Genomic DNA, 26,525 nt, shown 5'->3' on the forward strand with positions numbered 1-26,525 from the left:
TAATGGTTTCAAGGTGAAGGAAAAGAGATTCCACCTAAACATCAGGAAAAAATTCTGTCTGACAGTGGAATAAACTATCTCAGAGTGTGGTTGAGTCTCCTCCTTTCAAGGTTTTTTAACAGAGGCTGGACAATCATATGTCAGGAGTGCTTCGATTGTGTGTTCCTGCATTGCACTTGATGGCCCTTGGGGTCTCTTCCAACTCTATGATTCTATGTGGTTTGGGGAGATTATAGCATTTGCCTCTATTCACTTGCCAAGGGATGCAAGAAAAAACATTTATCTGCCCCCTCTCCACATGGTGGTGCTGCTTATCGCAGAAGGCTGGAAGTATAGTATTTATCTCCCTTCCTCCGCCCCCCCCCAAAAAAAGTCTTCAGCTCTGTTTATATATTAGGATGTGAAAGGAAAATATCTGCCCCGACTCTTAGATAATGCTGCATGATACAAGAATAGCCTGAGTTAGCAGGAACTATTGGGTATGTGGGATCAAAGCCCTTCCCAAGCTAGTAATATGCTTAGGAGGAAAAACATTTTGGAAAGGCAGACCCATCAGTGGAATTCTCCATGATGTAAAGTTCTGTGTAAATCTGCTGACTGATAAATTTCCCTGCCTGTTACATATCTGATGAAATTATCTTCCTTTTACCTCTGTGAACTTTAAGTCAGGTAGTTGTCCCATAGAGTGTGGGACTTTGACAAGAGAGATTTAGGTTCATATACCTCCTCTGCCAAGAATCTCACTGAGTGGCTCTAGGAACATCTCTCAGTCTGAATATAAACCTGGTGACTGTGACCGTAACATGACAGTCCCATCTAGGCTGTCTTCTGAAGGGAGAACAGGATAGCATGGAATATATCAATACACTTATCAAGTAACCATCAGACTTGTAGCTAGCCACTTGAATGGGATTTTTTTTTCTCAGGAAATGGGCAACTGGGACTTTAACTAGAGGGCAGTTGACCTGTATGGCTGTCCTGGTATTGTTCTCATTGTTCAACAGGATTCAGGCAGTGAGTGAGTGACAGTGAAGTCTCCAGGCAGGATGCACGGCGGAGGTAGAGCTGCCTCCCTCCCTGCCTTTCAGGCCTTTGCACAATTAGCACCGGGAAGAAACGAGCATCATGGTAGGTGGGTGGGTTTTCATTGATGGCCAGCTGACTTGAGTGGGAGCAGCACTGGTCATCCTGGCAGCCACGGTCAGCAATGCTGCTGCTGTGACTTCTCCCAAGGCCTGTCCTATGAGAGCCATGAATCCGGCACAAGGAGAAGCGGCTAGTGTTGAGAGAGAGCTGTGAGTTTCCACTGCAGCTGTGAAACGCGTGGCGAGAGAAGATGGAGGAGGTACTGGAGGCATGATGGCAGTGGTCACAGCCGTGAGTGACCTCACTGTATCTGCACATGGAGTAGGCATTGCATGAGGGAGGATTCGCCAAGTCCAACAGTATGGCCTCTGAGTAACTGGGGATCAGTTGCCGGTTTGTGCAGATGTGCCACTCGAGTTCAGTGCTGTCCCGAGTGCTGACCCTGGGTATCCGATACCTGTACAAGGGTTCCTCTGCCTCGGTTGGTACTCTGTACTCTACCCCAACAAGCTTCTCCACGTGGTATTGCACAAATGCCGTCCGATACTCTATGAAAACTCTCAATGGCCAGGAGAGCATCATCAGAGCAGCCACCCAGAAAGCATACTGGGACACGTACCATGGGAGATGCTCTGGATCCCCATAAGCCATCATGATCTCTTTGAATTCAATATTTTTGAGTTGCATGCCTTCTCTGACCTCCATGTAGTCATCCAGCCCTTCAATCTCTGTGAAGAAATGAGCCCTCTGTGTTAGATATGAGTTCTCAGACTCTGTGTTGGCAAAGCTGAAACATTTGGTGAATTTTAGTTTTGTGGCTGAATACCACTCCAAGCCCATAAGTTCCTTTGAGATGTCCTTGAAGCCACAGTTGGAATAATCAAACTCAGCTTCAGCCACATGGGTGTTGACCCTCTCATGATAGACCTGGGTGGTTGTATAAGCATCACCATTGCGGTATCGAGTCACCTGTCTGGTCCGTCGGACAAAGTGGTAGCTGATGGCCTTCCACCATATGCACGGAGTGGCCTGCTTCATTCGAGCAATTCGGTCATAGACACTTTCCACATCAGCCTTGTACTGAAGCTCACTTTTGGCCCGGCAGTGCCAACATTCAACCAGGTAAACCGCGTACAGCATGGTGAGAAATGCTAATGGTATATAGACGTAGCCATCAGAGCAAGGGCTATCATGGTAGATCATGGACTTGCCTTGAAACGAACTATCAAAACTGAGCTTGGTGACTTGTGTGAGCTGGCACCAAGCTACAGCCCCCAAGCAGCTGTACATAAGCAAGGAGAGGAGGAGACATTTCCAGTGGGACTCTCTGCACATGGAGGCACTCAAAGACTGCTTGACAGGCTGTTGCTGATAAACAGAGAGCACAAAAAAGAAGGGGGGAGAACAAGGAGAAAGAAAGAAAATTTCTTATGAGATTATTGAAATTATTACATGCAATATTATACCACATATCGATAACTGGATATAGTTTGGTACTGAAGAGATCTAGGCCTTCATTTACAGTTCTGAGCTATTCTGTCAAGAGTAGATTTCCCAACCCCAAATCAGACTCTCCTAAGACTAAGATTGCAGAACTGCTTCTGACACTAGTCTTATAACAAAAGCTATCATTTGCCCACAAGTTTTCTGGGAGTCTTACCACATACAATTTGACTAATAAAAAACTCAACATTTCATCAGCCTTACTGTGGAACTCACTTCATTTTTAACTGGGTGATATATGAATGCCACTGATTCCAGTTGGCTGCAACCTTGGATAATCATAGAGTAGATTTTTTTGAACATTTGACCCAGATTGTGACACTAAGTTACTACATTCTATCATTAAATTTTGTTTAAGTTTTTCAGTCATAGTCCATTTAGCCCTGTTTCTTCTACCTATTATTTTCTTTTGCCTATTATTACTAGTAAAATATACTAAAACGCTCCTACCTATCAACACAAAGTGCGGGGGGGGGTAGCACAATAGTTGCTACATATTGTCACTAATTAGCAATAAGTACATTGACTGCACCCAAATCTTATGAAAGACTTTCCAAGGCAACTCATTAGAAGTTCATTAATAGACAGACTTATCACTCTCACCCATCATTTGTTAGTAAACATAGTGTGAAACCTCTGCATGCACTACTTTGCTTCAGAATGATTATTTAAATTGTTATTGTGATCATTATCCAATTGCTATAGAAACTCAGACTCAGAACAGGAATTTCAGGTACTGTCTGGCGTTCACATGCTGCCAAGTTGGCAACTGAACAGAAAATGTTGCGTATTATGGTCAGATGTATAAAAACAAAAAAGTATCTTGCCCAACTAAGTTGTTATTCTCTTCAGGATACACCTGTAAAGGCTTAGGGGTACATTCATTTACAAGTCATTAAACATCAAAGCCCAAAAAATGATTGCAAAACTTTTGGCATCCTTAATTTTATAGGGTTCAAAAGTTACACAAAATTATTGGTGGCCACAACTGGTAAGTATATGTTTCAGTGCATCTAATCCAAGTGTTTGTAAGCATGGCTTGCTGAAATGCAGCTGTGCAAATTCTGTGAATACTTTCAGTTTTACTAATCAACGGTACCCCAAGTGGAAGAAAATGGGACGTTTGCTACAAACACAATAAAAAGGTCAACAACTTAGAAAACACCCAGAGTAACAGTGCAATCCACAAGTAGGGGTCCAAAAGTGCTATGATAGTTTTAACACCAGTGCAGGAGAACATACAGTGGTGCTGGGGAGAGGTGCAGGAGTGCAATGGAGGTGCATTGGTGCAGGTGTGGCAGCTTGCTCTTGGGGACAGAGCAAGTGAGGGGCTTGCTCTTGGGGACAGGGTCAGTGTTAGTTAGCTCTCTGAGCCCTTTTGGCTTGGGAATGCAAAGTTACACCTTCCAATACATGGTGCAGTTCATAGTGCCCTGTTAGAAAGGCTCCCCAATTGATACAGCCCCACCCACAAGGACTGCTCAGAATGCCAAGCAGTCTCCTGGCCAATGGTGAGCTCCAAGACACTACCCAAGTTCCCTCCCAGGAACCAAAGGCTGTACCCTGGCCATTAAAAAACCCACTTAGAGCCCTGGAAACTGCCATGGGGACTTAGAGCAAGAGGCGCAGCATTCATCAAGCCAGAGCACAGGGAGAGTGCTTTGCACAACAGGGCTAGAACTTGCCACAAAAACCAACCTGGGAAAGAAAAGTAAGCGCACTCTGGGGCTGAGTTCTCCCACTGAGACTTCATTATAGGACCCATGAGAACCTGGGGCTCGCAAGATCTCCTGGAAAGTGTAGTTCACACCAGGCTGTTTTCAGCCTGAAGGGAACAGGCAGCTTCTCCAGCCTGTACTGTTTCACGAAAATAAGTGTGTGTGTGGGTGGGTACTGCGGGGGGACCTGAAATCCAAGGTGGGGCTGGATATTGCCATACAAGGCCATTGTAGGGCTTGGCATTATCTGAGCTTAGGAATCCCATCCTCAGGGATGGAAGACTGGGGCCTGCACAGCATGGGAAAAGATGGTCCATTCTTGTGTCCAGTCCCTTTGGCTGGACTCTCTGAAAAAAATCTTGCTCTACAAGAGGGCAATCTCCTCTAGCAACTGACAGCAGCACATGAGGGTTGGCCAGCTCTCATTGGTTGTGGGAGTTCCAAGCTCAGAAAACATCATTACCCCTTCCCTTCTTCAAGAGAGTCACTTTACACTAGTCAAAAGTAGATGGACTCCAGGGGAACACCAGCAAGCTGGTGGGGGAGATTACCAGCATCTCGTCTAGGAACCCATGCAGACAGCAGCAGGCAGAGGACTGGGAGACTTCCAGATGTCTGCCATAATTCCCTGCAATGTCTCCATCTCCAGGAAGTGCAGGGACATAATGACTCTCTGCAGCATGGGGATAGCATGGGGGGCTGGCCCCTAGCCCTGAAGGCGGCCACTGACCTCCTTGAAGATTTCCTGGCAGCCCTGTCCAGCTGAAACTAGTGAGGCACAGTCATACATGTGATTGCCCATCAGGTTGAAGTGCCTGGAGGGGCATTATTAGTGGCTGGAGTCTGCCTTCCACATGAATTACTGGATAGAGGGTCTGTCTGCCACCATCTCAAAAGCCTCAGGCCACTCTGAGGCATTGCTTGGAATAGCTTGGAGGTGTCACCAAAGGGCAACCATAAGTGGAGGGGGTGTTAGGTGCCCTGTCGCACTCCTCAGGCCCCTGCAGTGCCAACCCCTTCCTCCCCACCAACAGTGCCCCCTGGACCTGTCCAGCATGGTCATCCCTCTGGGTGCTAGTGGTGTCATTGACCCTATCACCCCCCTGCACTTACATTGGACCCCAGTGCTTCACCAGGGCCCACCTGCCCACAATGCTTTCTGACACCCTGCCTTCTGATGGCCCCCTTCAGGGACATATTGGCACTGTCCCTCCCTTCCCCTCCTTTGCCTGGTCCTGCCCTTCCCCACCTTCCCCATTTCAGCTCTCACCCATTCTTTCTACCCACTGGCTGTTGGCCAGCATGTCTGTCAAGGCCTCTGTCCCACCCCTCCACACCAGCTTTCCTGCACACTGTATTCCTTTTCCCCCATCACTGCCTTATTTTGTTCCATTCTGGTTTAAGCTTCGATGTGGCTGCCCACTTAGGAAGTGGCTCATCTGTGCCATAGTTGCACCGTTCCCTCTAGGCTGCATTGTAATTCATCCCTTAAATCATAAAGAAACAACTGGTTACTGTGCGAGGTGGAACAAGGATGTATCTTTAGAATGTCAAATGCCGATGGGCTGAAGGGCCCAATTTGTCACTGAGTATAGGGGCCGTTCTTGTAATAATTCACTGAAAAATATTAATTTCACCTGAATTTGAGATTCTACAGCAATTAGATACTGAGATTTAATAGCAATTGTCAGTGAAATTCTGCAAGTGACTTGTTCTTATATACTTATAGACCAAAACATTGTAAGCAATAGTTATTATTCACACACACATGCGCATTATTCACAACACACATGTTGCCAGACAGCCTGGCAACAACCTGCCTTCATTCCCCAAAACCAGCATTCAAAACTTACCAGTGGCTGCTCCAGTGATCTATAGTAATACCTACTGGTGAGTCAGCCCCTTTATTTGGTCTGTAAATGAAATTGGAGTTGGAAGCCATTGTAATTGCTTTCATCTGGTCTACAGTAGAGCTGTCATAGGCCAAACGGTGATTTCAAACGGTTTTAATACGACTCATGGGTGTTAATGGTTGTTGTTCCAAACCCTGATTTATATCATACAAAGTACAGGATGCTACACACATAAACTGCTATAAGGGAATAACAAGGTGAAAGAAAAAGAGAAATAGAAATGCTAAGAAACTGAATGGTGACACTTGATGCAGAAGTTTGTGGCCAAGGATTCCCTTCTGTGACATATGTACAAAGAAGAGTCTGCTTGTGATGTAGAATCTGGCCTTGATGTTGAACTTAATGCAATTCAACAGAAGCAAAATGCCATCATGTCTAAAATGATAGAGTAAGAAAAAACAGAGGGTAATCTAGACGTGGGCTGAATGGAAATATAGCAACAGCAGAGAAACATAACACACATGGGAGGAGGGGTTGAGCAATGGCAGTGGTCCAACAGGAAGGACAAAAGTGAACCAAATTAACAGCATGAAAACACCCAAAACGCAAGTGTTCAAAGGCTTATTCATGAATGCCATGGTGCTGGAACACGTGAGAGAGTATGAAGTTTACTTGTTTCTGACCATTGGGTTTATTTATACTCCTGCAAAGAAATTATCACATTTAGCACAACGACAGCATGGTAGCACTTTTTAAAGGTGTTGCAATAACAAGGATCATGTTTATCATGTTTTATCAGAGCATACGCACTTCTGGTTTATGCAGTACTTTCTCTGTATAGCAGTGCAATTGGCAGTGGTGGGAATTCAGCAACAGCACTGAAGTCATCATTAAGAGTTCAAAAGCATCATTTTATTTTGTCACAGCATTTCATTTCTATCTCTGAACTATAGCACAAGGAGTCAGAGCAGTCCACCCTACATGCTGTGTCCTACCCGTGTTTGTGTTTTAACTCCACGTGCCACGGCATGAAGGGTCTTCCTCAGAGCAGAATCATCCCGGGTAGTCTGGAGTCCAGGTCTGGGACCCGGAAGCTGGAGCCAGTGCACAAGAGTTGAGTCCAGGTCTGGGACCCGGAAGGGTTGAGTCCAGGTCTGGGACCCGGAAGCTGGAGCCAGTGCACAAGAGTTGAGTCCAGGTCTGGGACCCAGAAGAGTTGAGTCCAGGTCTGGGACCCGGAAGCTGGAGCCAGTGCACAAGAGTTGAGTCCAGGTCTGGGACCCAGAAGAGTTGAGTCCAGGTCTGGAACCCGGAAGCTGGAACCAGTGCACAAGAGTTGAGTCCAGGTCTGGGACCCGGAAGCTGGAGCCAGTGCACAAAAGCTTGGGAACTGCTTGATCCACCAAGATTCCCTTTCCAACTTAAGGCTTAAATGGACTGATAACAAAAACAGCCTCACCTGCTCTGAAGGCAGCACCTGAAACTCATCTTGCCAGGACTTACTTGGAGGCCAGAAACCTGCAAAAACAGAAGTCTCCTGGAGCATGGTATGCCCTAAGAACTGGAGTACAGGCTGCAAGACTTGGACTGCACCTTTGCTGAACTTCTTCTGTATGGGTCCACTACCTATATTGCCTCTGCTGACCGATGGCTGAGCCTGAAAGGCTGGTGGTCTACTCCTGGCCTGGTGGAGGGATTGCTGTCACTGGATCTGGAATGTCTGCTGGGTGTCCTAGTGGTGATGTTTAGATTGCAAGATTTTATTCCCATGTTCTTGGGAACTTGAGGCATCAGGCCTCCCAGTAGCAGGGTCTCAACTGCAGCCTCTTGGGGAGTAGCCTTGGGAGCCAGAACCAAGATAGCCCAATATTTTTTGGGCCAAGTTGCTATTGTATTGTCGAAGGCTTTCACGGCCGGAATCACTTGGGTGCTGTGTGGTTTCCGGGCTGTACGGCTGTGTTCTAGCAGCATTCTCTCCTGACGTTTCGCCTGCATCTGTGGCTGGCATCTTCAGAGGATCTGATGTTGGGAAAGCAAGTGGAATATATATATCTGTTGGAGTGTCCAGGGTTGGTGAAGAAACATTGTCTGTGAGTAATGTCTTCTTTGTTACTCACAGACAATGTTGTCTTCTTGGGTGCTGTGTGGTTTCCAACAGATATATATACTCCACTTGCTTTCCCAACATCAGATCCTCTGAAGATGCCAGCCACAGATGCAGGCGAAACATCAGGAGAGAATGCTGCTAGAACACGGCCATACAGCCTGGAAACCATGGTAAAAATGCAGTTTGGTCACTTGTGCAACCTGAGTCTCCATAGATAGTGAGGCATCAAGTATCACACCCAAGCTCCTGTGGTCTGCACAGGTGTTAATTGGACTCCACCAATAGTTGGCAGGTGGCCATTCCTCTCCAAGTCTCCCTCACCCAGCCACAGGACCTCCGTCTTCATTGGATTTAACCTCAGCCACCTCTGTTTCAACTGTTTCACCACAGCCTTCAGATAACTGGCCAAAATGCCTGGGAAAGCATCCAGTCAGCCACCTATCAATAGATATAGCTGGATGTCATTAGTGTACTAGTAACAACCCAGACCAAAAACTCCAGAATAATCAGGCAAGGGATCACATATAGATGTTAAACATCAATGGGGAGAGGATCGCCCCTTGAGGGACACCACAGACCTATTCAGCTGCTATCATCTAATCCCTCTGATGAGCCTCTTGCTGCCCTCCCATTGGGAGTTTGGGACCCAATAGCATTGGTGACATAATAAAGTTCTCAGGCTGCTTGGCTGCTATCAAGCTTACTCTATTCCCAGCCTCTGTTCTCAGACTCTCCACCTCCCCCTTCTCACTCCTGCATTCCAAGACTGGCAATACTCGACAATCAGTGATAACAAAGCTCTCCTATGTAATCTGCTAACGAACACAAACATCCTAACACTTCTTATCTCCTTTCCCAGTTTTGTGTGAGGGTGGGGGGTGGGGAGGTGGACTTTTTACTGACTGTATCTCATCCTAACTTTCCCAGGTTCCTCAGATCTGACTATAGAAGTTTATAATTATTCACCTTACATAGAACTTCAATAAAAACTGTAATTATCAATATTGAAGTCTTATTAATATCTATTAACAGAAAATTTTACACAGTGTCATAATGAAACCCTCTCTCTTGACCTCTCCCCTCACCCACTCCCCTCAGCATTGCAAGGCTACCCCATGAATACCAACATCAGTAAGGTGGTGAGTCAAAACATTGTAATCAACTGTATAAAATACTGCTGTCAGATCTAACAATAGCAGCGGTGCCAATCAGCCTTGATCCAGTTGTCTCCAAAGATTGTGAGGGTGACCAAAACCATCTTTGTCCCATCGCCAGGACTAAAGGTGGACTGAAAGGGGTTAAGTACTGATCTGTCCTCCAGGAAACTCTGAAGCTGCTTCACAGATGCTCTGACAATTACCTCACCCAGGTCAAGAAGATGGGACATTGGGCAGTGGTTGGATGAATCAAGATGATCCAAAGATTTTTTTAAATAGTGCCTTGCCAGTGAATCTTTCCATCCCCTTGTGAAGACCACTCAAGACCACTTAGGGGGACCTGTACTGTGTCTCCACCAGCTTTCACCAGCCAAGACAGGCACAGGTCTAACGGCAAGTGATAGGCTTCAAAGCTGCAGGATTCTTGTTAACATGGGACTGGAAAAGACCACTGAAATGGCCCAAAACTGGACCAGAAGACAGACAAGGGGCCTACAGTTGTATCAAAGTTGGCTGAAGGTCTTGGCAGAGGGACAAGATTTTATCTGCAAAAGAGCTCGCAAATGCCTCACAGCCAATAACCAATTTACTGTTATTTGAAGAACCCTCTGTGAGGTTGTTAAAGACTGAATCACCTTAAATAGTTATGCCAGGGATGAGCTTGCAGGGAAGATGGTGGCTACACAGAAATCTTTCACTGTACACTTCACCATCTCATTTAGAAGCTAATTTGGGGTGGGTATGAAGAGGACATTGTGGAGTGATCTCATCTATAACCTTTGAAAGACAGCTGTGTCAGTCTTCCACAAGCTCATCCAATGAGTCGCTGGGAGGTATCTCAGCCCCTGCAGAGCATTCTGGAAACCAACTGGATCCATAAGTCTTCAAGGACAAGCATCAATTCGCTCACTGCCTATACAGGGGGGAGGCCGGGTGGCAAGATGAGCCTTCGGGGCACAATGGTTCAACTGTGGCTTTTTATCCTTAGAGTCTGGACCTATAGCCAACCCTGCCATCCAACAGGTGAAGCTTTGCATGTGATGTTAGCGTTTTACGCCATCCATAGGCTTACCCAAACCCATCCCTGAGGCAATAGATCTGGCCCTGTCATATAGCTTTTCCTGCTGGATACTGGCCTTATTGCAAACCCACTGCAGGAGTGAGTGGTATATAAGGTCCGAGCTGGCCCAGAGGTGGATACTGAAGCTGCATGCTGTTGTGCCCATATCAACCCCCCCCCCAGTTTTCTCAGGCTTTGACAACTGTGTTTGTCAATCTCTGCAAGGGTGAGTGGGTTGGTGGAACACTTGAAGGCCACCAGGTGCTGCAAGCTGTCTCAAGGTCCAATCCCCTCCCCAACTGATGGTTCTGAGATAGCATAGGCTCTCCCTTGGAACTCAAGCCCCACCTCTCAGTACTCAGGGACACTGTCCAAAGTTCCTTGAATTGCCCAAAGTCCCTGGAGGGTGGAATGTTGCACTGGTGAAGCCCTAGCATGGAAAGAAGCTGCAGCACTGAATGACAAGGAGACATGGAATGCAGATATTTTGAACAGAATGAGGGTGCCAAGGGAGATAACCCACTGGGGTCAGAGGGGAATAATCCATAGAAGGGAAGATATGCTCAGAATAAAATGATTTGTGAAGGGGAAGGGAGGGTTGAACAATGCATCTTGACAGCAACTGCATGGCTGCATAAATGGAAACACCATAAGGCACTCAGAAAATTGCCTGGTCAATTTCAGATAGTCGAGCAGTATGGAGGCCTGCTGGGCCATGCCCAGGAGCCTCACCCTCATCTGCTTATGTAAATGAATAGCCACAGCAAACCTCAGACTGCAATTCCAGCCTTTGCAGTGGCCTGATTGCAACAGGAACAGAGCCGTCTGACAATGTCCGTCTCTAGTCATTGACTGGCCAGCTTTCCCAACATCAGGATGCTGGGAAAGTGCAGATGCGGGGGGGGTGGGGGGGGGGGGGGGTGGGGGGGGGGGGGGGTGGGGGGGGGGGGGGGTGGGGGGGGGGGGGGGTGGGGGGGGGGGGGGGTGGGGGGGGGGGGGGGTGGGGGGGGGGGGGGGTGGGGGGGGGGGGGGGTGGGGGGGGGGGGGGGTGGGGGGGGGGGGGGGTGGGGGGGGGGGGGGGTGGGGGGGGGGGGGGGTGGGGGGGGGGGGGGGTGGGGGGGGGGGGGGGTGGGGGGGGGGGGGGGTGGGGGGGGGGGGGGGTGGGGGGGGGGGGGGGTGGGGGGGGGGGGGGGTGGGGGGGGGGGGGGGTGGGGGGGGGGGGGGGTGGGGGGGGGGGGGGGTGGGGGGGGGGGGGGGTGGGGGGGGGGGGGGGTGGGGGGGGGGGGGGGTGGGGGGGGGGGGGGGTGGGGGGGGGGGGGGGTGGGGGGGGGGGGGGGTGGGGGGGGGGGGGGGTGGGGGGGGGGGGGGGTGGGGGGGGGGGGGGGTGGGGGGGGGGGGGGGTGGGGGGGGGGGGGGGTGGGGGGGGGGGGGGGTGGGGGGGGGGGGGGGTGGGGGGGGGGGGGGGTGGGGGGGGGGGGGGGTGGGGGGGGGGGGGGGTGGGGGGGGGGGGGGGTGGGGGGGGGGGGGGGTGGGGGGGGGGGGGGGTGGGGGGGGGGGGGGGTGGGGGGGGGGGGGGGTGGGGGGGGGGGGGGGTGGGGGGGGGGGGGGGTGGGGGGGGGGGGGGGTGGGGGGGGGGGGGGGTGGGGGGGGGGGGGGGTGGGGGGGGGGGGGGGTGGGGGGGGGGGGGGGTGGGGGGGGGGGGGGGTGGGGGGGGGGGGGGGTGGGGGGGGGGGGGGGTGGGGGGGGGGGGGGGTGGGGGGGGGGGGGGGTGGGGGGGGGGGGGGGTGGGGGGGGGGGGGGGTGGGGGGGGGGGGGGGTGGGGGGGGGGGGGGGTGGGGGGGGGGGGGGGTGGGGGGGGGGGGGGGTGGGGGGGGGGGGGGGTGGGGGGGGGGGGGGGTGGGGGGGGGGGGGGGTGGGGGGGGGGGGGGGTGGGGGGGGGGGGGGGTGGGGGGGGGGGGGGGTGGGGGGGGGGGGGGGTGGGGGGGGGGGGGGGTGGGGGGGGGGGGGGGTGGGGGGGGGGGGGGGTGGGGGGGGGGGGGGGTGGGGGGGGGGGGGGGTGGGGGGGGGGGGGGGTGGGGGGGGGGGGGGGTGGGGGGGGGGGGGGGTGGGGGGGGGGGGGGGTGGGGGGGGGGGGGGGTGGGGGGGGGGGGGGGTGGGGGGGGGGGGGGGTGGGGGGGGGGGGGGGTGGGGGGGGGGGGGGGTGGGGGGGGGGGGGGGTGGGGGGGGGGGGGGGTGGGGGGGGGGGGGGGTGGGGGGGGGGGGGGGTGGGGGGGGGGGGGGGTGGGGGGGGGGGGGGGTGGGGGGGGGGGGGGGTGGGGGGGGGGGGGGGTGGGGGGGGGGGGGGGTGGGGGGGGGGGGGGGTGGGGGGGGGGGGGGGTGGGGGGGGGGGGGGGTGGGGGGGGGGGGGGGTGGGGGGGGGGGGGGGTGGGGGGGGGGGGGGGTGGGGGGGGGGGGGGGTGGGGGGGGGGGGGGGTGGGGGGGGGGGGGGGTGGGGGGGGGGGGGGGTGGGGGGGGGGGGGGGTGGGGGGGGGGGGGGGTGGGGGGGGGGGGGGGTGGGGGGGGGGGGGGGTGGGGGGGGGGGGGGGTGGGGGGGGGGGGGGGTGGGGGGGGGGGGGGGTGGGGGGGGGGGGGGGTGGGGGGGGGGGGGGGTGGGGGGGGGGGGGGGTGGGGGGGGGGGGGGGTGGGGGGGGGGGGGGGTGGGGGGGGGGGGGGGTGGGGGGGGGGGGGGGTGGGGGGGGGGGGGGGTGGGGGGGGGGGGGGGTGGGGGGGGGGGGGGGTGGGGGGGGGGGGGGGTGGGGGGGGGGGGGGGTGGGGGGGGGGGGGGGTGGGGGGGGGGGGGGGTGGGGGGGGGGGGGGGTGGGGGGGGGGGGGGGTGGGGGGGGGGGGGGGTGGGGGGGGGGGGGGGTGGGGGGGGGGGGGGGTGGGGGGGGGGGGGGGTGGGGGGGGGGGGGGGTGGGGGGGGGGGGGGGTGGGGGGGGGGGGGGGTGGGGGGGGGGGGGGGTGGGGGGGGGGGGGGGTGGGGGGGGGGGGGGGTGGGGGGGGGGGGGGGTGGGGGGGGGGGGGGGTGGGGGGGGGGGGGGGTGGGGGGGGGGGGGGGTGGGGGGGGGGGGGGGTGGGGGGGGGGGGGGGTGGGGGGGGGGGGGGGTGGGGGGGGGGGGGGGTGGGGGGGGGGGGGGGTGGGGGGGGGGGGGGGTGGGGGGGGGGGGGGGTGGGGGGGGGGGGGGGTGGGGGGGGGGGGGGGTGGGGGGGGGGGGGGGTGGGGGGGGGGGGGGGTGGGGGGGGGGGGGGGTGGGGGGGGGGGGGGGTGGGGGGGGGGGGGGGTGGGGGGGGGGGGGGGTGGGGGGGGGGGGGGGTGGGGGGGGGGGGGGGTGGGGGGGGGGGGGGGTGGGGGGGGGGGGGGGTGGGGGGGGGGGGGGGTGGGGGGGGGGGGGGGTGGGGGGGGGGGGGGGTGGGGGGGGGGGGGGGTGGGGGGGGGGGGGGGTGGGGGGGGGGGGGGGTGGGGGGGGGGGGGGGTGGGGGGGGGGGGGGGTGGGGGGGGGGGGGGGTGGGGGGGGGGGGGGGTGGGGGGGGGGGGGGGTGGGGGGGGGGGGGGGTGGGGGGGGGGGGGGGTGGGGGGGGGGGGGGGTGGGGGGGGGGGGGGGTGGGGGGGGGGGGGGGTGGGGGGGGGGGGGGGTGGGGGGGGGGGGGGGTGGGGGGGGGGGGGGGTGGGGGGGGGGGGGGGTGGGGGGGGGGGGGGGTGGGGGGGGGGGGGGGTGGGGGGGGGGGGGGGTGGGGGGGGGGGGGGGTGGGGGGGGGGGGGGGTGGGGGGGGGGGGGGGTGGGGGGGGGGGGGGGTGGGGGGGGGGGGGGGTGGGGGGGGGGGGGGGTGGGGGGGGGGGGGGGTGGGGGGGGGGGGGGGTGGGGGGGGGGGGGGGTGGGGGGGGGGGGGGGTGGGGGGGGGGGGGGGTGGGGGGGGGGGGGGGTGGGGGGGGGGGGGGGTGGGGGGGGGGGGGGGTGGGGGGGGGGGGGGGTGGGGGGGGGGGGGGGTGGGGGGGGGGGGGGGTGGGGGGGGGGGGGGGTGGGGGGGGGGGGGGGTGGGGGGGGGGGGGGGTGGGGGGGGGGGGGGGTGGGGGGGGGGGGGGGTGGGGGGGGGGGGGGGTGGGGGGGGGGGGGGGTGGGGGGGGGGGGGGGTGGGGGGGGGGGGGGGTGGGGGGGGGGGGGGGTGGGGGGGGGGGGGGGTGGGGGGGGGGGGGGGTGGGGGGGGGGGGGGGTGGGGGGGGGGGGGGGTGGGGGGGGGGGGGGGTGGGGGGGGGGGGGGGTGGGGGGGGGGGGGGGTGGGGGGGGGGGGGGGTGGGGGGGGGGGGGGGTGGGGGGGGGGGGGGGTGGGGGGGGGGGGGGGTGGGGGGGGGGGGGGGTGGGGGGGGGGGGGGGTGGGGGGGGGGGGGGGTGGGGGGGGGGGGGGGTGGGGGGGGGGGGGGGTGGGGGGGGGGGGGGGTGGGGGGGGGGGGGGGTGGGGGGGGGGGGGGGTGGGGGGGGGGGGGGGTGGGGGGGGGGGGGGGTGGGGGGGGGGGGGGGTGGGGGGGGGGGGGGGTGGGGGGGGGGGGGGGTGGGGGGGGGGGGGGGTGGGGGGGGGGGGGGGTGGGGGGGGGGGGGGGTGGGGGGGGGGGGGGGTGGGGGGGGGGGGGGGTGGGGGGGGGGGGGGGTGGGGGGGGGGGGGGGTGGGGGGGGGGGGGGGTGGGGGGGGGGGGGGGTGGGGGGGGGGGGGGGTGGGGGGGGGGGGGGGTGGGGGGGGGGGGGGGTGGGGGGGGGGGGGGGTGGGGGGGGGGGGGGGTGGGGGGGGGGGGGGGTGGGGGGGGGGGGGGGTGGGGGGGGGGGGGGGTGGGGGGGGGGGGGGGTGGGGGGGGGGGGGGGTGGGGGGGGGGGGGGGTGGGGGGGGGGGGGGGTGGGGGGGGGGGGGGGTGGGGGGGGGGGGGGGTGGGGGGGGGGGGGGGTGGGGGGGGGGGGGGGTGGGGGGGGGGGGGGGTGGGGGGGGGGGGGGGTGGGGGGGGGGGGGGGTGGGGGGGGGGGGGGGTGGGGGGGGGGGGGGGTGGGGGGGGGGGGGGGTGGGGGGGGGGGGGGGTGGGGGGGGGGGGGGGTGGGGGGGGGGGGGGGTGGGGGGGGGGGGGGGTGGGGGGGGGGGGGGGTGGGGGGGGGGGGGGGTGGGGGGGGGGGGGGGTGGGGGGGGGGGGGGGTGGGGGGGGGGGGGGGTGGGGGGGGGGGGGGGTGGGGGGGGGGGGGGGTGGGGGGGGGGGGGGGTGGGGGGGGGGGGGGGTGGGGGGGGGGGGGGGTGGGGGGGGGGGGGGGTGGGGGGGGGGGGGGGTGGGGGGGGGGGGGGGTGGGGGGGGGGGGGGGTGGGGGGGGGGGGGGGTGGGGGGGGGGGGGGGTGGGGGGGGGGGGGGGTGGGGGGGGGGGGGGGTGGGGGGGGGGGGGGGTGGGGGGGGGGGGGGGTGGGGGGGGGGGGGGGTGGGGGGGGGGGGGGGTGGGGGGGGGGGGGGGTGGGGGGGGGGGGGGGTGGGGGGGGGGGGGGGTGGGGGGGGGGGGGGGTGGGGGGGGGGGGGGGTGGGGGGGGGGGGGGGTGGGGGGGGGGGGGGGTGGGGGGGGGGGGGGGTGGGGGGGGGGGGGGGTGGGGGGGGGGGGGGGTGGGGGGGGGGGGGGGTGGGGGGGGGGGGGGGTGGGGGGGGGGGGGGGTGGGGGGGGGGGGGGGTGGGGGGGGGGGGGGGTGGGGGGGGGGGGGGGTGGGGGGGGGGGGGGGTGGGGGGGGGGGGGGGTGGGGGGGGGGGGGGGTGGGGGGGGGGGGGGGTGGGGGGGGGGGGGGGTGGGGGGGGGGGGGGGTGGGGGGGGGGGGGGGTGGGGGGGGGGGGGGGTGGGGGGGGGGGGGGGTGGGGGGGGGGGGGGGTGGGGGGGGGGGGGGGTGGGGGGGGGGGGGGGTGGGGGGGGGGGGGGGTGGGGGGGGGGGGGGGTGGGGGGGGGGGGGGGTGGGGGGGGGGGGGGGTGGGGGGGGGGGGGGGTGGGGGGGGGGGGGGGTGGGGGGGGGGGGGGGTGGGGGGGGGGGGGGGTGGGGGGGGGGGGGGGTGGGGGGGGGGGGGGGTGGGGGGGGGGGGGGGTGGGGGGGGGGGGGGGTGGGGGGGGGGGGGGGTGGGGGGGGGGGGGGGTGGGGGGGGGGGGGGGTGGGGGGGGGGGGGGGTGGGGGGGGGGGGGGGTGGGGGGGGGGGGGGGTGGGGGGGGGGGGGGGTGGGGGGGGGGGGGGGTGGGGGGGGGGGGGGGTGGGGGGGGGGGGGGGTGGGGGGGGGGGGGGGTGGGGGGGGGGGGGGGTGGGGGGGGGGGGGGGTGGGGGGGGGGGGGGGTGGGGGGGGGGGGGGGTGGGGGGGGGGGGGGGTGGGGGGGGGGGGGGGTGGGGGGGGGGGGGGGTGGGGGGGGGGGGGGGTGGGGGGGGGGGGGGGTGGGGGGGGGGGGGGGTGGGGGGGGGGGGGGGTGGGGGGGGGGGGGGGTGGGGGGGGGGGGGGGTGGGGGGGGGGGGGGGTGGGGGGGGGGGGGGGTGGGGGGGGGGGGGGGTGGGGGGGGGGGGGGGTGGGGGGGGGGGGGGGTGGGGGGGGGGGGGGGTGGGGGGGGGGGGGGGTGGGGGGGGGGGGGGGTGGGGGGGGGGGGGGGTGGGGGGGGGGGGGGGTGGGGGGGGGGGGGGGTGGGGGGGGGGGGGGGTGGGGGGGGGGGGGGGTGGGGGGGGGGGGGGGTGGGGGGGGGGGGGGGTGGGGGGGGGGGGGGGTGGGGGGGGGGGGGGGTGGGGGGGGGGGGGGGTGGGGGGGGGGGGGGGTGGGGGGGGGGGGGGGTGGGGGGGGGGGGGGGTGGGGGGGGGGGGGGGTGGGGGGGGGGGGGGGTGGGGGGGGGGGGGGGTGGGGGGGGGGGGGGGTGGGGGGGGGGGGGGGTGGGGGGGGGGGGGGGTGGGGGGGGGGGGGGGTGGGGGGGGGGGGGGGTGGGGGGGGGGGGGGGTGGGGGGGGGGGGGGGTGGGGGGGGGGGGGGGTGGGGGGGGGGGGGGGTGGGGGGGGGGGGGGGTGGGGGGGGGGGGGGGTGGGGGGGGGGGGGGGTGGGGGGGGGGGGGGGTGGGGGGGGGGGGGGGTGGGGGGGGGGGGGGGTGGGGGGGGGGGGGGGTGGGGGGGGGGGGGGGTGGGGGGGGGGGGGGGTGGGGGGGGGGGGGGGTGGGGGGGGGGGGGGGTGGGGGGGGGGGGGGGTGGGGGGGGGGGGGGGTGGGGGGGGGGGGGGGTGGGGGGGGGGGGGGGTGGGGGGGGGGGGGGGTGGGGGGGGGGGGGGGTGGGGGGGGGGGGGGGTGGGGGGGGGGGGGGGTGGGGGGGGGGGGGGGTGGGGGGGGGGGGGGGTGGGGGGGGGGGGGGGTGGGGGGGGGGGGGGGTGGGGGGGGGGGGGGGTGGGGGGGGGGGGGGGTGGGGGGGGGGGGGGGTGGGGGGGGGGGGGGGTGGGGGGGGGGGGGGGTGGGGGGGGGGGGGGGTGGGGGGGGGGGGGGGTGGGGGGGGGGGGGGGTGGGGGGGGGGGGGGGTGGGGGGGGGGGGGGGTGGGGGGGGGGGGGGGTGGGGGGGGGGGGGGGTGGGGGGGGGGGGGGGTGGGGGGGGGGGGGGGTGGGGGGGGGGGGGGGTGGGGGGGGGGGGGGGTGGGGGGGGGGGGGGGTGGGGGGGGGGGGGGGTGGGGGGGGGGGGGGGTGGGGGGGGGGGGGGGTGGGGGGGGGGGGGGGTGGGGGGGGGGGGGGGTGGGGGGGGGGGGGGGTGGGGGGGGGGGGGGGTGGGGGGGGGGGGGGGTGGGGGGGGGGGGGGGTGGGGGGGGGGGGGGGTGGGGGGGGGGGGGGGTGGGGGGGGGGGGGGGTGGGGGGGGGGGGGGGTGGGGGGGGGGGGGGGTGGGGGGGGGGGGGGGTGGGGGGGGGGGGGGGTGGGGGGGGGGGGGGGTGGGGGGGGGGGGGGGTGGGGGGGGGGGGGGGTGGGGGGGGGGGGGGGTGGGGGGGGGGGGGGGTGGGGGGGGGGGGGGGTGGGGGGGGGGGGGGGTGGGGGGGGGGGGGGGTGGGGGGGGGGGGGGGTGGGGGGGGGGGGGGGTGGGGGGGGGGGGGGGTGGGGGGGGGGGGGGGTGGGGGGGGGGGGGGGTGGGGGGGGGGGGGGGTGGGGGGGGGGGGGGGTGGGGGGGGGGGGGGGTGGGGGGGGGGGGGGGTGGGGGGGGGGGGGGGTGGGGGGGGGGGGGGGTGGGGGGGGGGGGGGGTGGGGGGGGGGGGGGGTGGGGGGGGGGGGGGGTGGGGGGGGGGGGGGGTGGGGGGGGGGGGGGGTGGGGGGGGGGGGGGGTGGGGGGGGGGGGGGGTGGGGGGGGGGGGGGGTGGGGGGGGGGGGGGGTGGGGGGGGGGGGGGGTGGGGGGGGGGGGGGGTGGGGGGGGGGGGGGGTGGGGGGGGGGGGGGGTGGGGGGGGGGGGGGGTGGGGGGGGGGGGGGGTGGGGGGGGGGGGGGGTGGGGGGGGGGGGGGGTGGGGGGGGGGGGGGGTGGGGGGGGGGGGGGGTGGGGGGGGGGGGGGGTGGGGGGGGGGGGGGGTGGGGGGGGGGGGGGGTGGGGGGGGGGGGGGGTGGGGGGGGGGGGGGGTGGGGGGGGGGGGGGGTGGGGGGGGGGGGGGGTGGGGGGGGGGGGGGGTGGGGGGGGGGGGGGGTGGGGGGGGGGGGGGGTGGGGGGGGGGGGGGGTGGGGGGGGGGGGGGGTGGGGGGGGGGGGGGGTGGGGGGGGGGGGGGGTGGGGGGGGGGGGGGGTGGGGGGGGGGGGGGGTGGGGGGGGGGGGGGGTGGGGGGGGGGGGGGGTGGGGGGGGGGGGGGGTGGGGGGGGGGGGGGGTGGGGGGGGGGGGGGGTGGGGGGGGGGGGGGGTGGGGGGGGGGGGGGGTGGGGGGGGGGGGGGGTGGGGGGGGGGGGGGGTGGGGGGGGGGGGGGGTGGGGGGGGGGGGGGGTGGGGGGGGGGGGGGGTGGGGGGGGGGGGGGGTGGGGGGGGGGGGGGGTGGGGGGGGGGGGGGGTGGGGGGGGGGGGGGGTGGGGGGGGGGGGGGGTGGGGGGGGGGGGGGGTGGGGGGGGGGGGGGGTGGGGGGGGGGGGGGGTGGGGGGGGGGGGGGGTGGGGGGGGGGGGGGGTGGGGGGGGGGGGGGGTGGGGGGGGGGGGGGGTGGGGGGGGGGGGGGGTGGGGGGGGGGGGGGGTGGGGGGGGGGGGGGGTGGGGGGGGGGGGGGGTGGGGGGGGGGGGGGGTGGGGGGGGGGGGGGGTGGGGGGGGGGGGGGGTGGGGGGGGGGGGGGGTGGGGGGGGGGGGGGGTGGGGGGGGGGGGGGGTGGGGGGGGGGGGGGGTGGGGGGGGGGGGGGGTGGGGGGGGGGGGGGGTGGGGGGGGGGGGGGGTGGGGGGGGGGGGGGGTGGGGGGGGGGGGGGGTGGGGGGGGGGGGGGGTGGGGGGGGGGGGGGGTGGGGGGGGGGGGGGGTGGGGGGGGGGGGGGGTGGGGGGGGGGGGGGGTGGGGGGGGGGGGGGGTGGGGGGGGGGGGGGGTGGGGGGGGGGGGGGGTGGGGGGGGGGGGGGGTGGGGGGGGGGGGGGGTGGGGGGGGGGGGGGGTGGGGGGGGGGGGGGGTGGGGGGGGGGGGGGGTGGGGGGGGGGGGGGGTGGGGGGGGGGGGGGGTGGGGGGGGGGGGGGGTGGGGGGGGGGGGGGGTGGGGGGGGGGGGGGGTGGGGGGGGGGGGGGGTGGGGGGGGGGGGGGGTGGGGGGGGGGGGGGGTGGGGGGGGGGGGGGGTGGGGGGGGGGGGGGGTGGGGGGGGGGGGGGGTGGGGGGGGGGGGGGGTGGGGGGGGGGGGGGGTGGGGGGGGGGGGGGGTGGGGGGGGGGGGGGGTGGGGGGGGGGGGGGGTGGGGGGGGGGGGGGGTGGGGGGGGGGGGGGGTGGGGGGGGGGGGGGGTGGGGGGGGGGGGGGGTGGGGGGGGGGGGGGGTGGGGGGGGGGGGGGGTGGGGGGGGGGGGGGGTGGGGGGGGGGGGGGGTGGGGGGGGGGGGGGGTGGGGGGGGGGGGGGGTGGGGGGGGGGGGGGGTGGGGGGGGGGGGGGGTGGGGGGGGGGGGGGGTGGGGGGGGGGGGGGGTGGGGGGGGGGGGGGGTGGGGGGGGGGGGGGGTGGGGGGGGGGGGGGGTGGGGGGGGGGGGGGGTGGGGGGGGGGGGGGGTGGGGGGGGGGGGGGGTGGGGGGGGGGGGGGGTGGGGGGGGGGGGGGGTGGGGGGGGGGGGGGGTGGGGGGGGGGGGGGGTGGGGGGGGGGGGGGGTGGGGGGGGGGGGGGGTGGGGGGGGGGGGGGGTGGGGGGGGGGGGGGGTGGGGGGGGGGGGGGGTGGGGGGGGGGGGGGGTGGGGGGGGGGGGGGGTGGGGGGGGGGGGGGGTGGGGGGGGGGGGGGGTGGGGGGGGGGGGGGGTGGGGGGGGGGGGGGGTGGGGGGGGGGGGGGGTGGGGGGGGGGGGGGGTGGGGGGGGGGGGGGGTGGGGGGGGGGGGGGGTGGGGGGGGGGGGGGGTGGGGGGGGGGGGGGGTGGGGGGGGGGGGGGGTGGGGGGGGGGGGGGGTGGGGGGGGGGGGGGGTGGGGGGGGGGGGGGGTGGGGGGGGGGGGGGGTGGGGGGGGGGGGGGGTGGGGGGGGGGGGGGGTGGGGGGGGGGGGGGGTGGGGGGGGGGGGGGGTGGGGGGGGGGGGGGGTGGGGGGGGGGGGGGGTGGGGGGGGGGGGGGGTGGGGGGGGGGGGGGGTGGGGGGGGGGGGGGGTGGGGGGGGGGGGGGGGGGGGGGGGGGGGGGGTGGGGGGGGGGGGGGGTGGGGGGGGGGGGGGGTGGGGGGGGGGGGGGGTGGGGGGGGGGGGGGGTGGGGGGGGTTTGCCTGGCTCTTACACGCGACCAAATTAAAGGCGCCCGGGGACAAAGGGGACCCCTTGTCCCCTAGGTCGGTACGCCAGTGATGGGAGGCCACCAAGGAAATCCCAAGATTGTGAAACAGAGGTTGTCAGTGGCAAACCACCTCTGAATGACTCTTGTTTTGAAAAATCTACAGGGTTGGCATAAATCAGCAGCAACTTGGCAGCACTTCCTACCACCACTTCCACATTGTAGTCAGAGAAACGATCAGTTCCACTTCACTTCTAAATTTGTATGAATTTTCAAAACCTAAAGTGGGTAAAATGTAGATGATTGGAGAAGGCAATGGCAATCATCTTGTAAACATAGAGTCTGCCTAGCAAATGCCATGATGTAACATCACCCCATGGGTCACTAATGCCCCAGTGCGCCTGCCCAGGGGACTACTTTTACCTTTCTAAAGAGGGAAAATTAAACAGTGATTTCTGTGTTTTTAGCAAAGTTTCTCCACAGCTAGAGGGGAAAACAGTATTACTTTTCAAAACTGATTTCCATGTGTAAAATTAAACTTAATTTTATATCTTTATCCCAGGTATACATTTCACTGAAAACATATGTGAATTTCTAGTCTTTTTTTCTGAATAAACATTTTCCTGTATTTAAGATTTAGTTATCCATTTTGCTCTGGCTTTACATTATCCTTGACTTCCCAATTAGATAATATTGTTTAAGCTTTTTGTTCTTTTTATTGTTTATATAGTTCCTGGTTGCATAAATTCAATATTGGTTTCAAAGTCTGTGTGTCTTTAGTTGTTAAATTTGGGATAAAATGATAGCAACTTTCCTGATAATCCCATTAGTCTCTCATTGCTGTTAATGTGTTAATCCCAGAGCTATGTCTGAAATACAGTGGCCCATACTTACCATTTGGCAATTCAAAATTATAAAGATAAGCATAAGTGTTTGGTGATCAGCCATGTAAATCTATGTTGACATGACAAGAATATTGTAGTCATTTCATTAATGACCACTGATTTGATCCATACTTAATTTGCCACTAGTATAAGGCTGAAATCATAGGAACATTTTCCTGGGAGTAAGTCCCATTGCATAAAATGAGAATTACTTTCAAGTAGCCCCACTTAGAGAGCTGTGTGGCGTAGTGGTTAAGTGCTTGCAGTCAAGAGTTCGAACCCCATGTGGGTCAGATATCCTGGCAGCTGGCTCATGGTCACCTCAGCCATCCATCCATTTCTTGGTCGGTAAATGAGTACCTAGCTCACAGCTAGGGAGTAAAGAATAGCCGGGGAAAGCAATGGCAAATTACCCCACAAAAACTGCTTGCCTATAAAATCACTGCTTGCAGTGGTACCCCAGGGTCGAACATGACTGAAGGGGAAACTTTACTCTTTTTTTTTTGGCCCTGCTTACTTTTGCCTGCAAAATAATGACTTTCCTCTCCCCTTGCAGACCCACTTCACCCCTAACCTGTTCCTACAGGAGCAGCATTTGGGGGAAGTTGAATGGACTGTAACAAGAGGATAGAGGGGGAAATTAGTAGTCCTTTGATCTAGCTCTGCATTTACTCTGAGCCTCATCTAGCAAAGTTAAGCATATCTCTCATCCCAATGATTTCATGGGATAGTTAGGCTAAGCTGTGGGAGATATGATTATGAATCTCCCACCACAATTGCACCCTGACAGTACTATCCTAAGAAGGCCTACTCAGTATCCTATTCAGGTCAGTGCAGTAGAATTTAACTCCCTGGACAATGTTCTTACTAGAGTTGCCACTGTAATTAGCTGATGCAGATTCCAGAAGAGTAGCTGTGTAGTAAAAATCAACAAAGAGTCAAAGGTGGCTTCTTAAAGACTAACATGTTTATTATGGCACAAACTGATGAGAGCTAGATCCCATTTGGTCAGACTCATTATGAAGCGGGCTCAGTTATAATAGAAATCAGTAGAATGTAAAAATGCTTGACTTTGGATTATGCCCAAATTTGTCTTTGTTTTTGTAATGCTTTATAGTTTATGTTTATGGTGTTGTAGTTAGTTTGTTTTTAATTCTACAATATTTATTTTAATAGAAGGGAGAATTATAAATTTAAACAATATTTTGGCAATGTAAAAATGAAACTGTTTGTACTTCTTATACAGCCAAATAGTTATGACTTATTTGAAATGTGTAGATTTTTACACTAATATATATTGCAACCCAAACATTAGCCACCAAACATGCAAGCACTGATGGCAGGCCCCTGCCTGGCTGATAACCCGCAAAAAGGCATGCAAAAACCTTTGCAGAGTGTTTTATGACTCCAGTGGAGAAAAGTGAATTGTTGAGGTCAGTCTACTAGACTGCAGCATACCATCGTTTGAAAATTAAATGGTGTGAATGCCATCCAAATTTCTGCAGAGCATTAGTCTGGACATTCTTATGAGAGAAGAGCAGAGGGTAACGTATAGAATGAAACAGGGAAGTCCATCAATGATCACAATGTGCATATGCTGCCTGTCCAGGAACACTGGATGGCATGGGATGGTTTCATATTACGAATTAGGAAAGGAGGCTGGAGCTGGAATGTGGTAGTGGAATAGATTTGGTGGTTGTCCCAATTCCAGCACCTTGGAGAGCACCTCATCCTACCTGTGTGTGTATGGGTTGTCTATTTCCTCTGTTCTGTTCCCTGGACAGTTAATTTTGGTTTGCCAGGTTACTGCTCCAGATAAACATCTACTGGAACTCAAAGAAAGTCTACAATCAACCCCCCTTTCTCTCTGTGGGTTGCACAGACACCCCCACCCCACAGATTTCCAAATCCATGTCCACTTGATTAAAACATGTATATTTTTTTCCCCAACCCCAATTTCCCCACTATAATTTTCTGTGAATTAAAGAGAAGCCTAGATTGAAAAGCCTCCAAGTGACCTTTCCCCCAAGTGACCTTTCTTCCAGTGCGATACTGGAGTTGAGTGGGTCTTCAGGGTTACCTGCGTCTCCAGCTCTGTAACTCTCCCATGTGTCTCTTGGTTTGTTATTGAACATTAGGGGAAGCCCCTGCTAGTGTTCAGCTGGCCGTGTGACATGTTTCCTCCCCACTTCCTCCCATGCAACACACCAGACTCCCGTCTGCCCTTGGCTTCTCACCTCCTCTGTAGCATCTGTAGCTGCAGTTACTGCTGCCTCTGGAGTATTTGCAGTTGTTTCGGCGGCTGATTCCGGTCCCCCCTCCGCAGCCATCCTTTGCCATTACAAATCTCGCAGCTCCCCTCGTCTGTCAAATGCAAGCCAAGAGATGGGAAAGTTCCTCCTCCGGCTGCGGGGCTACCGGTCTCTGCCTCCAGACTGCAGCTCCCTCTTCAAACCGGGGGAGCCCAGCTCAGCTCCTCACCGTCACACAGTCCCAGCCGTGCGTAGAAACCGTCCGGGTCCTGGGTTGCCAGAGGACTCTTCTCTTACCAGATGCCGGACTTTGGGCCAGGGGCTCCCGCTGGCGTGACGATCACTGGCCGCCTGGCCGGGTGCGGGGGTGGGGATACTGCGGCTGCTCGATAACTTTGGGGGATCGGAAGGGAAAACCCTAAAGACGCCTCTGGGAGGTGCAGAAGAGGCTGCTGGCCTCGCGCCGCTTGCAGCCGCCTCGCCTGCTGTCCCTTGTCAATAAATCCTCAGGCTTTGCAGTCCCCAACTCTGCAGTGGAGCTAGCGGGCTGCCAACTTCGGGTTTCCCTTTGCACGGTCCGCGGTCTCCTTGCCCTGCTTGGCGGTCCTGGGGCTGGCCAGCGGGAAAAACAACTCCCCCCGCCCCACATACGCACCAGGACGGTTCTCGTGCTCCACTGGAGGGAGTCTCTGTGGCTCGCTCCTGCAGGCGTCTGTGGAATGTAAGGTGTCCTTGAGTGGATGGCATCTGCTGGCAGGGAAATCTGGCGGCTGTTCCCAAGATCCTGTTAGCTAGATCATCGGCCAGTTCCAGAAATGAGTTTGTTTCTTCTCATCCTACTGGTCCCATTGTCCTTACTGTCCTCTGTGGCTCAACTGAAGGCTTTGCAGAAAGTCTCAATTCCCAGCATCTCCAATTTAAAAAGACCAGGCAGCAGGTGATATGAAGAGTTGCTGCCAGCCAGAATAAACCAACAATTCAGGTGTTCCACCACTCTACATTAGTGTGCTGTTGTTTGGAGTTCAAGTAAGTATTTAGACCAGTGGTGGGATCCAAAAATTTTAATAACAGGTTCTGATGGTGGTGGGATTCAAACAGTGGCGCCTCCGCACACACAAACCTGCATAAAAAATTAGTAATCACTTCTAGAGAAGTGGAGAGAACTGGTTGGATCCCACCTCTGATTTAGACCCATTTAATCTCAAGTCCCTCCACCATTCCTTTACCCTCTGCTGTAAGGAGGAATTCTCCCACTCCAAGTTTTCTGCTTGTATTCTCAGGGCGATTCCCCACAATCAATTTATCACGTGATACTCACACGAAAAGTCATGGTTTAAGCAAAAACTCCTCTTGGCTTAAGTGCTGAACACTGATTCATCCTGGTTCTGGCATGTGTCTCCCCCCATCACACTTTTTTTTGAACCTGCATTGAAGTGCACCTTTTTTCCAATCATGTTGGGGCAAGAATGAAGCCAGTTCGGTGGAGAGAAACGGGACAGATGCGGCTTATTGCTCCCGCCCTTCAAACCTTCCAGCTAATCAGAGCACAGTGGACTGTGTGCAGAGCACATGGAGCCTCTTTTTTTGTGCCACGCTGGGCGTGGCTACAAAGAAACGTAAATAGGAAGCTACAGGACAATGATTTTGATAAATTGTTTATGTGTGGCTACGTTTGAACATTAAAACAAGAATAAGAATAACATGATTTTTCAATCAGGGGCAGAGTAGTGTTTCCTCTCCAACACAATGAGCAATCAGAGGCAGGGAAATTCTGCCTACGCATCTAAAAAAAGTTCTTGCCACAACACAAAACAACAGCCAATCAGGACGCGGAAGAACAGATCCGCTGAGATCGCGTGTTCGTGGGGAGTGTTACATTGTTTGAAACCATGATAGACATCAAGGTTTTCACTAGACACATGCTGCAGTGGGGAGGGAGAAACCGTAATGAAAAAGGTGCTGTTTCTTTTGAAACTGGGATGTATCTGGCTTAATTT

General features: G+C 64.0%; 1 protein-coding gene across 2 annotated transcripts; it reads right to left on the reverse strand.

The window, feature by feature from the left end:
• LOC125427079 (transmembrane protein 151B-like) lies at positions 1-25,929 on the reverse strand. 2 transcript variants are annotated; one of them, XM_048486085.1, is made up of 2 exons: positions 25,847-25,929; positions 1-2,454 (listed from the first exon to the last, which is right to left on the reverse strand). In XM_048486085.1, the coding sequence occupies exons 1-2, from the start codon at positions 25,856-25,858 to the stop codon at positions 991-993; spliced, it is 1,476 nt and encodes a 491-aa protein (XP_048342042.1). In that variant the 5' UTR covers positions 25,859-25,929; the 3' UTR covers positions 1-990. The 2 variants fall into 2 exon arrangements, with proteins under 2 accessions (XP_048342042.1, XP_048342041.1); XM_048486084.1 differs by lacking the exon at positions 25,847-25,929 and adding an exon at positions 24,514-24,869.
• Positions 25,930-26,525: the final 596 nt, after the last annotated feature.

This window comes from Sphaerodactylus townsendi, linkage group LG02, assembly GCF_021028975.2.
Source record: "Sphaerodactylus townsendi isolate TG3544 linkage group LG02, MPM_Stown_v2.3, whole genome shotgun sequence".
In the NCBI taxonomy this organism is placed as follows: Eukaryota; Metazoa; Chordata; class Lepidosauria; order Squamata; family Sphaerodactylidae; genus Sphaerodactylus; species Sphaerodactylus townsendi.